Source organism: Trichoplusia ni, chromosome 26, assembly GCF_003590095.1.
Source record: "Trichoplusia ni isolate ovarian cell line Hi5 chromosome 26, tn1, whole genome shotgun sequence".
Taxonomy (NCBI): Eukaryota; Metazoa; Arthropoda; class Insecta; order Lepidoptera; family Noctuidae; genus Trichoplusia; species Trichoplusia ni.
In genome coordinates, this window is record NC_039503.1 from 2,814,820 (window position 1) to 2,827,422 (window position 12,603).

The 12,603-nt window shown below is 38.1% G+C and overlaps 2 protein-coding genes across 2 annotated transcripts in view; one reads left to right on the forward strand and one right to left on the reverse strand.

Annotated features, from left to right (window-relative positions):
* The window catches only part of LOC113505537 (1-phosphatidylinositol 4,5-bisphosphate phosphodiesterase epsilon-1-like), a 69,447-nt gene that overhangs the window by 41,348 nt on the left and 15,496 nt on the right, over positions 1 to 12,603 (forward strand). The window contains exons 19-22 of the mRNA XM_026888304.1: positions 127 to 225; positions 536 to 648; positions 1,029 to 1,156; positions 1,631 to 1,784. Coding sequence (XP_026744105.1) covers positions 127 to 225; positions 536 to 648; positions 1,029 to 1,156; positions 1,631 to 1,784 — 494 coding nt within the window. The remainder of the gene's footprint in view (positions 1 to 126; positions 226 to 535; positions 649 to 1,028; positions 1,157 to 1,630; positions 1,785 to 12,603) is intronic.
* LOC113505538 (cleavage stimulation factor subunit 1) lies at positions 3,135 to 11,713 on the reverse strand. The gene is made up of 11 exons (XM_026888305.1): positions 11,538 to 11,713; positions 11,228 to 11,314; positions 10,906 to 11,009; positions 10,275 to 10,429; positions 9,664 to 9,755; positions 8,992 to 9,130; positions 8,516 to 8,676; positions 7,958 to 8,108; positions 7,415 to 7,508; positions 4,340 to 4,490; positions 3,135 to 3,303 (listed from the first exon to the last, which is right to left on the reverse strand). Exons 1-11 carry the CDS (start codon positions 11,612 to 11,614, stop codon positions 3,213 to 3,215), a joined length of 1,302 nt encoding a protein of 433 aa, XP_026744106.1. The 5' UTR covers positions 11,615 to 11,713; the 3' UTR covers positions 3,135 to 3,212.

A 12,603-nucleotide genomic window follows, 5' to 3' on the forward strand; every position in this document is an offset into this window, starting at 1 on the left:
TTTTAACCCCTTTAACATAAACCAAGTCATAAGCAATGTCCTCCCTCACAGAAAAAATACTTAACTAACTTGTCTTAACTTTAAAACATATAAAAGACATAATACTAATTTCAGTCTATATTTCAGGTCTCCTAACAAGAAATGGATCACTAGATTTAGAACCGCCAAGTGATAAAGTTGGAAGAAAGAAAGCATTTGACCTTCTAGCTGCTGCTGCATTACCAGGTGAAGACATTTTAGATCAAGCTAGCTATGTAGATGCAACACTGCACGGATAGCCAAGTGGTTTATGTCACGAAACAAAATCCACTGTGCGCGATGTGTCGCGGGTTCGATCCCCGCGTAGGACAAGCATTTGTGTGATCCACGAATGCTTGTTCTGAGTCTGGGTTTTTGTGCATGTGATTTGTATATTTGTAAAAAACCTCGCGACACAAGAATTAAATACCTTACTATGGGAGTCGTTTAAAAAACACCACTTAATGTCCACTTAAGGATTATATTAATACTATTTTTCCCTTTCATTTTTCTTTAGGAGCATGTCCAGATGTGAGTGGTCGTGTGCTATCTCTGCCGACTCTCGGAAAGTTTTGCGAAACGAGACAGAATGAATTGAAGACAGAACAACAGCTGAGAGATATTATACAGGTAAGGACTGGCTCACTGTACGGATAGCCGAGTGTTTCAGGACTAAGGTCACTAAGCTAAAACAACCGCGCGCGACGTGAACGAATTTCAACAACCAGTATTACTGGGCAAGACACTATCCCATATCATCATCGGCCTAGCCTTTTCCCAACTATGTTGGGGTGGGCTTCCAGGCTAGCTGGCTAACTAAGCACCAGTGTTTTACAAGGAGCGACTGTCTATCTGACCTCCTCAACCCAGTTACCTGGTCAACACGATACCCCTTTGTTGGACTGGTTGTCAGACTTTCAAGCTTCTGACTACCTATAATGACTGTCAAAGATGTATGAATAACATACTATCTCATAGTAAGATTATTAACTGATAGTTTTTCCCCACAGAGGCATGAACCGGATCCCACTCTCCGCGCGGACAACTGTCTTTCCTTCGAAGGCTTTGTCCGCTTCTTGACTGATAAAGACAACTACGCGTTCGTTCCTGAGCAAATGAGAGCGAATAATTTTATTAGGTGAGTGTGTGTAAATATCAATCTTAAGGTTCGGCCTGATGCAGCGGCTCAACTCTCGATTGCAGCGATAAATCTGGTGTTATGCGGAGGAATGAGAATCATGAGGTGAGGAAGGTGTTAAGTATGGATGTGGATGGATATAGCGGAAGAGGACGATCCCGATTGATCGAGAGAAGAGTGTTTCTTGTGAGATGACGTCAGATAGAAAGGTATGGAAGAAGAAGACATGTTGCGCCGACACCAAATAAAAAAAAATGGATAAGGGCAGGGGGTGATGATGATTAGCAACATTTGAGTGAATGATACATATTTGAAATTAAATGATGCAACGGTTTTCTTACGCCTATTCATCGAGATTGCCGCGACTCCGCCGCGTCAGCTGACGATTAAGGACTCCGTGTGAGTCCGAAACTAGTCGAACAACCCCGATAAATTCGCAATTATTAATTTAACATAAGTTATCCTCTTTAACAGCAAATCCTCAAGTTCTGAAGACGAGGAAGCCCAAAAGGCGATCTCAAAGGACATGATGGGTCCTCTCAGCCAGTACTACATAGCGAGCAGTCACAATACCTACCTCACTGGACACCAGCTGAAGGGCGAGTCTTCAGTAGAACTGTACAGTCAGGTAAGTGGTATAGATGTGGGGTGGTGATGGTATGGGGTGGGGGTTGAACTGAGAGGTGAGATTAGGATGTGGGTCATCGTAGGGCTTACCGTATGGTAGCCCGTATCTTAACCCTTTTTTTGTTGCGGGAAGCGTCATGGTCACCCGCTTTCTTGGGGGAGGGAACGGGTAGTGTCAGACTCTTACTAACTAAACCTGAACCGCCGTGCTACGTCATCCGTGTTTTTGTGTCGGTGTATGGCAATGCGTTGCAATCCTTCATACACCGACCGTGGGCTTCTGCCGGCCCGTAGAGAGGGGCGGTGGCGCTTTCTCGTGTTGTGTGGAGGCCGAGCTGTAAAAAGCATCGTCCTCTACGCCTTATATTGGGACCACATCCATAGCACCGAACGTGGTCCCCGCGCTGTATCTTAACCTTGCCACTCGATCAGCTAATAATAAAAAAGACGGGCGCGTCGTCTTGCGCATCAGTTTTTATAAGGAGTGAGGGATGGGCCTCTACAGTTACTTCTCAAGTACCGCAGAGCATGCGAGAGCGATCTCGTGACTCTGGCTTAAGCAGTAAAAAGGGCCCAGGGTGTATTCAGTCGGTGCAAGTCTAATAGGTCTCAATAATAAAGCCATGGTGTCTTAAAAATAAAAACTTAAAATAGAAATGAAACAAAACAGGTTACATCCAAGATATTTATTCCATTATATTCTAGGAATTATAAATTGTTATCTTTAATTACAAAAGAGTGATAACACTGGATCTCTATTCAATCTTGGTTCGAGAATACAATTTCAGGACCGTATCGAAATGAAAACCAGAACTGCTGAGTTAAAAATTACAAAATTTTTCTTTTGTATATTATACTAACGGCAACATTATCTAACTTGCAAAGATTACACCAAACTGATAGAATAGAAAAGACATCACTAGCACTTCAACATCGTGCTAATGTCATTTTTGACAGCGTTTTCAAAGCTGTCACTGTCGTATCACCTTTTTAAATGAATTAATTAATACCGTAATCAGTGTTACTCTTAAATGTTACCTTATTTAATAAACACCTGTTTTTTAGGTTTACGCGAATGTTAGACATTGAAATGAAACTACTTTTATGGATTTATAGTCTGCCCGTGACCATGATACCTGCAAAGGTTTCGAAACGTCGGAAACTAAAATTAAACCGCGATAAAATCCGTAAAAGTAGTTTCATTTCAAACACCTGTTTCACAATCCCTGATTATGCGCTATCCGGCAGTAAGATTGAATTTTTTTACATTCTTTGTATGAAATAATCTGTCAAGTAATTTAACGGGAACTTATGTGGTGAAACAGGGCCTAAATGAAACATATTTATGATAGGAAAAAATCTTAAATTTAATTTTTATTAATCATATAAACTCGACATAGGTAAAAGTTTAGATTTTTTTCTTTGCCTTTTAATGCGTATTTCTTCGATACCAAAATCTGGCTCTGTAGTCATCACTGCAAGTCAGGAACGCTGGTGCTGTACCGGAATGTACTATAAACCTGAAAATGAAAACAAAATATTAATAAATAATAAATAAATAAATGCGGACAACATCACATACATTGGTCTGAACCCAAAGTAAGTTGCTAAAGCACTTGAGTTATGGAATTCAACTACAACGAAGGTACCACAAACACCCAGACCCGAGACAATATAGAAATGTGAATTTTTACATTGACCCGACCGGGGATCGAACCCGGGACCTCAGAGCTAACGACACCTTGAAACCGGTGCGTACGCCACTCGACCACGGAGGTCGTCGAATATTCAAAATAAATATACCAGAGAACACAAGGCTTAGTCTATTGTAGTCTATAGGCTTAGGCTCACGACATGCCGCAGGTCCGATCTCCGCTTGGGACAAGAATTTGTATGATCCACGACTGCTTCTTAAATATTTAGGAAGATTCGATCACAGATCCATATTGGATTATAAAATATATAGTAATGGTGGCTAGTTACATCACTTGCTAGTAAAGAGCGTACTAGTAAGTGACGTCACCCGCGATTTTATTTCACTGTATCAACTTTAGTTTAAGACATAAAAGAAAAAAAATACGTTCTCAATATTTATTGTGAAATCTATGCGAGTATTGAAAACTTGAACGAATCGCAGCAGCAAGCGTCGTCAATCATAACTATAGTAAGACCAACGAGACGAAAACGTAAACAAGCGGACCGCTACTGAGTTACATTGCGATATCGAGGGATTATTATCCCTGTCCTTATCACTCGTACGCAGTTATGGCGTCAGTTGGTCGATGACAGCTGTCGTTATGTGTTTCGTGGTACAAGAAAGCAGTCAGTACGGCAGTTGTCAACATTTGGTCCGCCATGTTGTGAACAAGTTCATTCCTTAAGTTTTGTCCAAAATTGAACTTTATAATAGTTTATTCAAATAAAAATGTTATTTACCCCTGAAAATCTGTTTACATTCTTTATCTCGTCTGGTTGGCCTTACTATAAACCCTTATTTACAAACAATGTTTTATCCCAAGTAACGGGACTCCCACATTAATTACAACTACACCATACCTGACCGCCCCATTATGCCCTAGTGACATAAGCTGGCACCGGCTAGCACTACGCGAGTGCCAAGTGCACAGGGACGTCGTAGCTTCATCGGGGAACATCACGTAGTCCTCCGTATGGTTGAACACAGCCTGCGCGTGATGATCTTGCTTTCCTGGTGTAAATAATTTAGTATAAGTATATTACAACTTTCATAGAACGCCATCTAGTCCCAAACTAAGACAACTTTTTTTATGAGGACTAGATAATTGTAAATATACTTATTTATTTCTAAATACACACATATTATCATATTAAATTACACCTAAACACGGAAAAAAAATATCATGCCTCATCTCACAAACATTTATCCTGGGTGGGAATCGAACCCACAACGTCTGGTATAGCAGTCATAGCCACTAACCACTAGACCAAGACCAGTCTATATTGAAACACAGAATTAAACCCCTATATTGCCTGCGACTTCGCCAGCCTATACAACGAATGTCACTACAAAATACAGATAAATTGACAATCTTTGTAGCAGACTCGGTTTGAAAGTTATTAAAATTGCAAAACATCGTTAAAATTGCAATACATTACTGACAATGTTAAATAACTATTGATATAAAAACTGCGTCTCAATAATGTACTACAACTTAATCGATATTACTAGCTTTATCTAAATGAACCTAAAGTATATGGCAGCTATCGCAATGGCAAAATTGTAACAAAATTGGCATAGCCGTATGAGCGACAAAAAGTTACCAACATACTTTCGCCTTTAAGCGTCGTTAGCATAAGTTATATAGGTTATTATTGTCCCCTTTACAATAAATGTTATAGGGATGATGACTCGGTATAAAAATTAAAAATGTATTCAGTCCCTCAGTTAGATTATTAAAAAATATTGGACAAGTATTTTTACCTTACTTGACAAAGACCAAGTGCTTTAAAGTTTAGTGGTATGATAGCTTGTGACGTAACGATTTGATAAAATTTATACACAATCGTTACGTCATTTAAATAATTTATGTTTGCGGGAAAAAAAATAAGATTTATTTAAATAATTATACTGATAAAATTGTCATCATCCCTATTAAAGAATTTAAAGTTTTGAAAAAAATCGCTTCAGGCATAACTTAGTTAATTTTAGAAAAGAAAGTAAGATCTTCTAAACCAAAACATTATTTGGTGGACCCTAAGCGATCAATATTATTGTGCAATACAAGATGGCGTATTATTAAAACGAAACGCAATAATTGAGAGGCACGGATAGCCAAGTGGTATAGGTCACCACGCCAAACCCACTGTGTACGATAAGTTACGGGTTCAAGCCTCGCGTAGGACAAGTATTTGCATGATCCACGAATACTTGTCCCGAGTCCGGGTGTCGTTGTGTATGCGAAAAGGTTTAAATTTCTTAGTGCGAGATTCTTTTTTTTCAAAAAATAAATCGTAACTTCGCACAATAAATATTATACAATAAGTTAATTAAAATATCGTTGCAATTACTATATGATCAATCATAATTAAACTAGCCTCTTTAAAAACTACTGGCGACAAGCCCCGTCCCATATAAGAAAATTCAATTATTTTAAACAATAATTGAACTTTCTTATATTATTAATAATTCATTATTTTCTGTACAAAATGCATGATGAACTGACCTGTTGCATTTGCTAAGAGTCAACCATGGGTGTGCAAAGAAAACAAAAAATTATGTGAATTAAAAAATGAATGGATTTAAATGCCTAGCTTGTTTTGTGATGATATACATGCGTACATAGATGGATGACAAAACTAAGTATAGATAGATATAGATAGCTATATAGATAATTATAAATATATATTGAAATAAAATATATTCTTTAAAAATAATACACAAAAACCCAAGACACACATCCTGTTTCTAATTATAACATACTCAAAAATCAATGATTTATTGCGTTGCATAATGTAAATCATCATGGGCCTAGCCTCTTCCCAACTATGTTGTGGTCGGCTACCAGTCCAACCGGTTTCAGCTAAGTACCAGTGTTTTACAAGGAGCGACTGCCTATCTGACCTCCTCAACCCAGTTACCTGGGCGACACGATACCCCTTGGTTGGTTGTTGCATAATGTTCATGATGATCTTAAAAATATAATAATACAGAACCATTTTGGACCCTGTCGGGCACAGCAATATCATAGGAGAGAAGAAACGGTATCTAAAATCTCATTTTTTTTGTTATTTCGTAAGTAAATGCAGATATTGTAATATATGTAATGTGTTATATACACAGTGATTTTCTAGTCGTCTTACAAAAGCAGCCCAGTTCATGTATCCAATGACTAGAACACGTTCATGATAAAAAAATAGGTATTTATGAGATTTGAAAAAAAAAATGCATTTTTTATTCAATATTATGTTGCAATTCGTAGCTTTACAGAAATACAGCTCTGTTGCGAGCGCGGTCCGAGCCTTGTAACAATGGTGAGGGGCGCGGGCGGCGGCGTTTTTATCATTTTTAAGAGTATATTTCAGATTTCTCTTGTTTAATTTTCTTCGTACTTATTATCTTGGTTGATGATAAAAAAATAATAATCGCGCCTAGGGGTATTTTACGTCGGATACACGAACTGGGCTGCTTTTGTAAGACGACTAAAAAATCACCGTGTATGTAATGTGTTATATATAACATGCAAAAAATATATATTTATGTTAGCATTTTACTTATTTATTTTTTATTGTTATTTTGTGTATGTATTTAAATACATTATATTGGTATATAATACTATTATTTTTTTTCACGAAATTTTAAATCACTACATATATCCCCTTCATGTTTTCGAGATAAAATAAAAAATACATATTAAATATTTTTTTGGAAATCTATCAGAACTAATAACCAGTTTTTTTTACTTTTATACGGTACTGTGTTTCAAGGGTTTTAATACAAAAATAATCATTTACATAAATATACATAATCGCGTAAGAGCATAAAATTCTTGCGATGATTCAGCTAGCATCCTAAAAAACTAATTTAATTTATTACAAAATGCAGAGCAATTGTTAATAATTTAATTTAAATATATATTTATTAGTTAAACTTACCCGTTGTGCCCGCTCCGGTGTATTGTATTAAGCACCTACTGCTGGCTAACTCCCAAAGTTTAATCGATGAATCACGACCAGATGTCAGTAGATACTGCAAAAAAATACATTTTTATAGTAACTATCGTGAGACTGATTCATTATTAAATGATGTTACGGTTAACTCACGCGTATTTATCGGGATCGCCAGACTAGTTTCGGACCCAACCGAAGTCCTTAATCATTCCGATAAATACGCGTGAGTAAACCGTTGCATCATTTAATAAAAATTACATTTTTTATTTTTTTATTTTAAATATCTTAAAAAAAAACGGTCCTGCCGTAAGGAATGCTATTCTATTGTCACAAACATACAATTCACAAGGACAAAGACACCCAGACTCAGGACAAGCATTCGTGGATCACACAAACGCTTGTCCTACGTGGGGATCGAACCTGCGACACGTCGTTTACAGTGGGTTTGGCGTGGTGACCCCAACCACTCGGCTATCCGTGCAGTCACGTTGTATGAGTAATGCAAGGGATTCTGATACTTGAACGCACCTTGCTATTCCGAGTGAAGGCTACTGAGCAGACTTCGAACCCGTCGTGTGCGTTCACGAAGGTGTTGAAACATCTGTTGGACACTGTGTCCCACAGTTTGACGGCGCCGTCAGCGCTGCCGCTCGCAAAGTACTTGCCGTTGGGGGAGAATCTGGAGGGTTCAGTTAATTTAATAAATGCACATATTTGCGTATTTTAATTAAATAATATTTGAGGAACAAATTCAAAGTCGTAGTCTATTCTAAAAGGATTTGTATGAATTTTTGTCAAAGCTCGTTAAACACAATCTGACTGTCTGCGTGCCACAATTTTATTTCAATCGGTTTAATAATTTTGGAGCGAAAGCGAAACTTCCGCATTTATAATATGAGATGTAATTGATTTGAATATCCATACTAATATTATAAAAGCAAAAGGATCTCTGTCTGTCACGCTTCAACGCCAAAACTCCGAAACTCCTGAACTTTAGATCAAGGCCACATTTTATCCCGGCATTAAACTGAAGTCCACGCGGACGGAGTCGCGGGCAACAGCTAGTTTATAGTAAACATTACTAACTTAATAGAGTTAACTTGTTTCGTATGATGATGCGACGGTATCGGGCACACGAAGCACTGGCTCGTGGTCACGTCATACAGTCGTATGACGGGCTGAGTGCTGGACGCTATAATATGGTCGCCGAGAGGATGAAACGCAACGCAAAGGACTTGTTCTGCATCCTGTAGGGTAGATAATGTGATTAATACAGGATTATTTATTAAGACCAGCCAATATTATAAAGTTCAACAGCTTTTTTACAACGCCATCTAGAATTAAAATAGGTAAACTTGTATTGTCACTAAATACATACATAATAAAGATAAATAACACCCAGATATAGAATAAATAATCGTGCTCATCTCAAAAAAAATTGTCCTGGCTAGGGAATCGAATCCTCGATGTCGACCTCTGGATTAGCAGTCAGGGCCACTAACCAATAGGCCAGTCAATTTTTAACACTATGAACTTAAGGGAGAATAAAAAATATAAATTACCGTTATAGATTTATAAGCTTTCTTGGCGGACGCCTTGGTGATGTCAAACAGTTTGATACAGCAATCGCGAGAAGCTGACACCAAGATCTGCTCTCGAGGGTGGAAGTCTAGAGCTGTTATTTCATCGGTGTGATCGTATCTAGACAAAAATATTAGGTAGATTTCTAGTAAAACAAAAGTCGGGCAATCATGCTGAAATATGGTCAAAAGGTGGTCGGTATCGTGTTGCCCAGGTAACTGGGTTGAGGAGGTCAGATAGGCAGTCGCTCCTTGTAAAACACTGGTACTTAGCTGCATCCGGTTAGACTGGAAGCCGACCACAACATAGTTGGGAGAAGGATAGGATAATGATGATGAAAAATAGTACTTAAATAAATAAATGCGGACAACATCACATACATTGTTCCGAACCCAAAGTAAGTTGCTAAAGCACTTGTGTTATGGAATTCAGATACAACGAAGGTACCACAAACACCCAGACCCGAGACAATGTAGAAATGTGAATTTTTACATTGACCCGACCGGAGATCGATCCCGGAACCTCAGAGCTAGCGACACCTTGAAACCGGTGCGTACGCCACTCGACCACGGAGGTCGGCAAAACTCTCATATACTTGACCATTTACTAATGTTCGGAATAGTTTTGTTTTATTGTTTAGTAATAACACTCACAAAGTCCTGATAACAGGGTGTCCTTGCTGCTCCCTGCCAGGGTCCACCTCCTCCGGAGCCGACTTCGCTAACATCCGCTCCACATCCAAAATCTGTAACAAAGTTAAGTTAGTTTTTATTTTGAAAAAGGTACTCCTAGCTGCTGGATTAAGGAATTTAATCCTTGTGTCGCGGGATGTTTCACAAACATACAAGTCACATGCACAAAGACACCCAGACTCAGGACAAGCATTCGTGGATCACAGAAATGCAGAAAACTAGTAACTCCCATTATGAGAATTAAAAAATCTATTTTATCACTAAACTTAACTTAAAGAATACTTCAAGAATACCATATATATCGGAAATTGACCAGCCGTTTGAGCTGTGTAAGACCCATATAAGGAGCACCTGTGTGTGCTCGTGATTTGAACGCTTGTCGTTTTAAAATTTCCATTCAAATTTTATCAAAATCGGTCAAGCCGTTTTTATACCTGCAAATTACATTGTCATCGGGTTTGAAGCTATCCTAAAAATCTCAGCCTGCTAGCTTAACGGGAAGTGCCTCAAAAAATCCAACCGGAACGACAAACAAACGAGAAAAGTGAGTGTATAAAAACGTGGGAACATACCTTAATAGACGCATCGACTGATCCAGTGGCGACGAGTTGTCCGCAGGCACTGAAGGCGCCCGCGCGACACGCCATCTTGTGCGACGTCACGTACGCGGTCTCGTAGGTCGCCGGCTCAGGGGCTAGAGATGATGCATCCATCTCGTATTCCAAATCTGGATGGGGTAGGAAACAATAAAAACGTGTTATAAATTATATTTATTAGGTTCACAATAAATTGTAAAAAGGAATACGACATATATGTGTCATTTGTAATCGTAAAAATGGTAATATCAGCCTATATATGTCCTAACGGCCACCCAAAGGATAACAAACACGTTTTTAAGCATTGTTTTGAACATAGGCGATAATGGCATTGGTGGGCACTGCTAGCCTTAAGATAGGGGGATAGAAAAATAGGCTTTCGTTAACTACCTACTGCATAACAGTTTATCTAGTTAACTGGGCTAGCTGTAGTTTTTAATGAGTCTTCTTGTGAAAATTAAATAAAAATTAAGAAATTATTAAATAAAAAAGAAATAGTCTTGAAATACAGTTACTATCTTATCAAAGCAGGAAAAGAAGCTGCAAGGTGTAAATAGACATCTTTTAAAAAAAACTACAATAATGTTAAGCCTCAGTCATTGCTTACCAAAGCCGGTGGTTCCGAGTAGATGTTCTGCCCCACTGGACGCTGCTAGACGGTCTTTACGGTCCGGCTCGTGCTGCAGACCCACCATCATTAGGTTAATTAACCTGAAAGAGATGTACCAGTTAATATGTGTACCTATTTAAATGGTCTCCTTGTTAGCGACTGTGTTATTGTGAGAATAATGATATAGTAGTCAAATATTGTTACTTGGGAACTTTTATGTTATGTATTGTTTAAACTGGCAGCATATTCGACACTTTCTCTTAGTTCTGTTCCATATTGTCTTTCTAAAATATGTTGCTAATATTTCTTTCAAACTGACCTGTCGCTCGGCGGGCAGGGCGGGTCGGCATGAACAGCAGCAGCCAAAGTCGCAGCAATAGGTTGGAAACCATCGTAATAAAGCTGGCTGGAGTTAAAAAAAAACAATAAACATGTCAAATATTTCTGTAGTGTCAAATGGATAAATGGCGACATATCTCGTAATTAATACATTGAAATCTTTAAGAAAGGAATTTAATAGTACTTAAGTCACTAACTTATTGTTAAACTTCGCACAAAAAAATCAAAACATGGGAATAAAATAGTTTTGTGTCGAAAAACATTGTCAACAAATGATATGAAATTCTTACCTAATAATCATGCGGTAAAGCAACTCCCGGTTCTTCACGACATTCCTAGTATCAACATCACCAGTATTTTCTTTCATTTCGACAATTTATTTTACAGAAAACGCGTAAAATACAATAAGTACCACCGGCAAAACAACAAACAATTAGGTTATGTTTGACAACAAACTGACAGCACTCTTTAGTCTGTGACCGAAACGTGCGGCTTACTTACTCGATTATTTTTAGTAAGAGAAATTTCTTGACACAAAATCGACTAATACGATACAAGACTGGCTTGAAAATGCCACGATGTTCACAGAAAAGTAAGAATCAATATGTTGGCGCATGCGCGGTAGCTGTCTGTCTCGGACCAGTGAACTTGCCTATTACGGAATGAGGGAGAGCAGTCGAATGTAATAATGAATGCGTTATGGAGTTTCATTTCAATTAACGTTTATATTTCGTACATATGGGTACAATATGTTAAATACTTTTCAAATTCGAAATATATTTAAGGGAGTTTTCCCTCTTAATTATATTTTTAGAATTTTGGGTAAAAAGTATACGAAATGTTAAATAGAAAACCTACTTTATAAAATCCAAAAAAATAAATTTTTAGAAGAATTCTAAAACTTAAAATAGACGGCGTTTCTACCTATTTACGTTGATTATTGATTATTACATTCGTCTGACGTGAATACAATGAACTAATTCAAGCGACTGGGGTCATTGAACGAGAGATTCAATTTGTTCAATGTATTCATCGTCCTAGTCTTTTCCCAACTATGCTGAGGTCGCCTTCCAGTCTAACCGGACACAGCTACGTACCAGTGTTTTACAAGGAGCGACTGCATATCTGACCTCCTCAACCCAGTTACCTGGGCAACACGATACCCCTTAGTTAGACTGGTTGTCAGACTTTAAAGCTTGACGAAAGCTTTACGTACAGGTAGTCATACCTGTACGGACTGTCAAAGATGTACGAACAACAGCCGGACTCACAAATTAGCATTCCTTTTGAAACACACTGTAACTCGATAATTATGACAAAGGTGGTCATCCATCTACTAAGTGTAGCCTAATCAGT

Bases quoted from the DNA above. Each gene is read 5' to 3' on its own strand.
- LOC113505538 (XM_026888305.1), bottom strand. From the start codon at position 11,614: ATGAAAGAAAATACTGGTGATGTTGATACTAGGAATGTCGTGAAGAAC. The intron at 9,131-9,663 runs GTGAGTGTTATT...ATTTTTGTCTAG, and splicing joins CACCCTGTTATCAGGACTTT to ATACGATCACACCGATGAAA. The intron at 8,677-8,991 runs GTAATTTATATT...TCTACCCTACAG, and splicing joins AAGCTTATAAATCTATAACG to GATGCAGAACAAGTCCTTTG.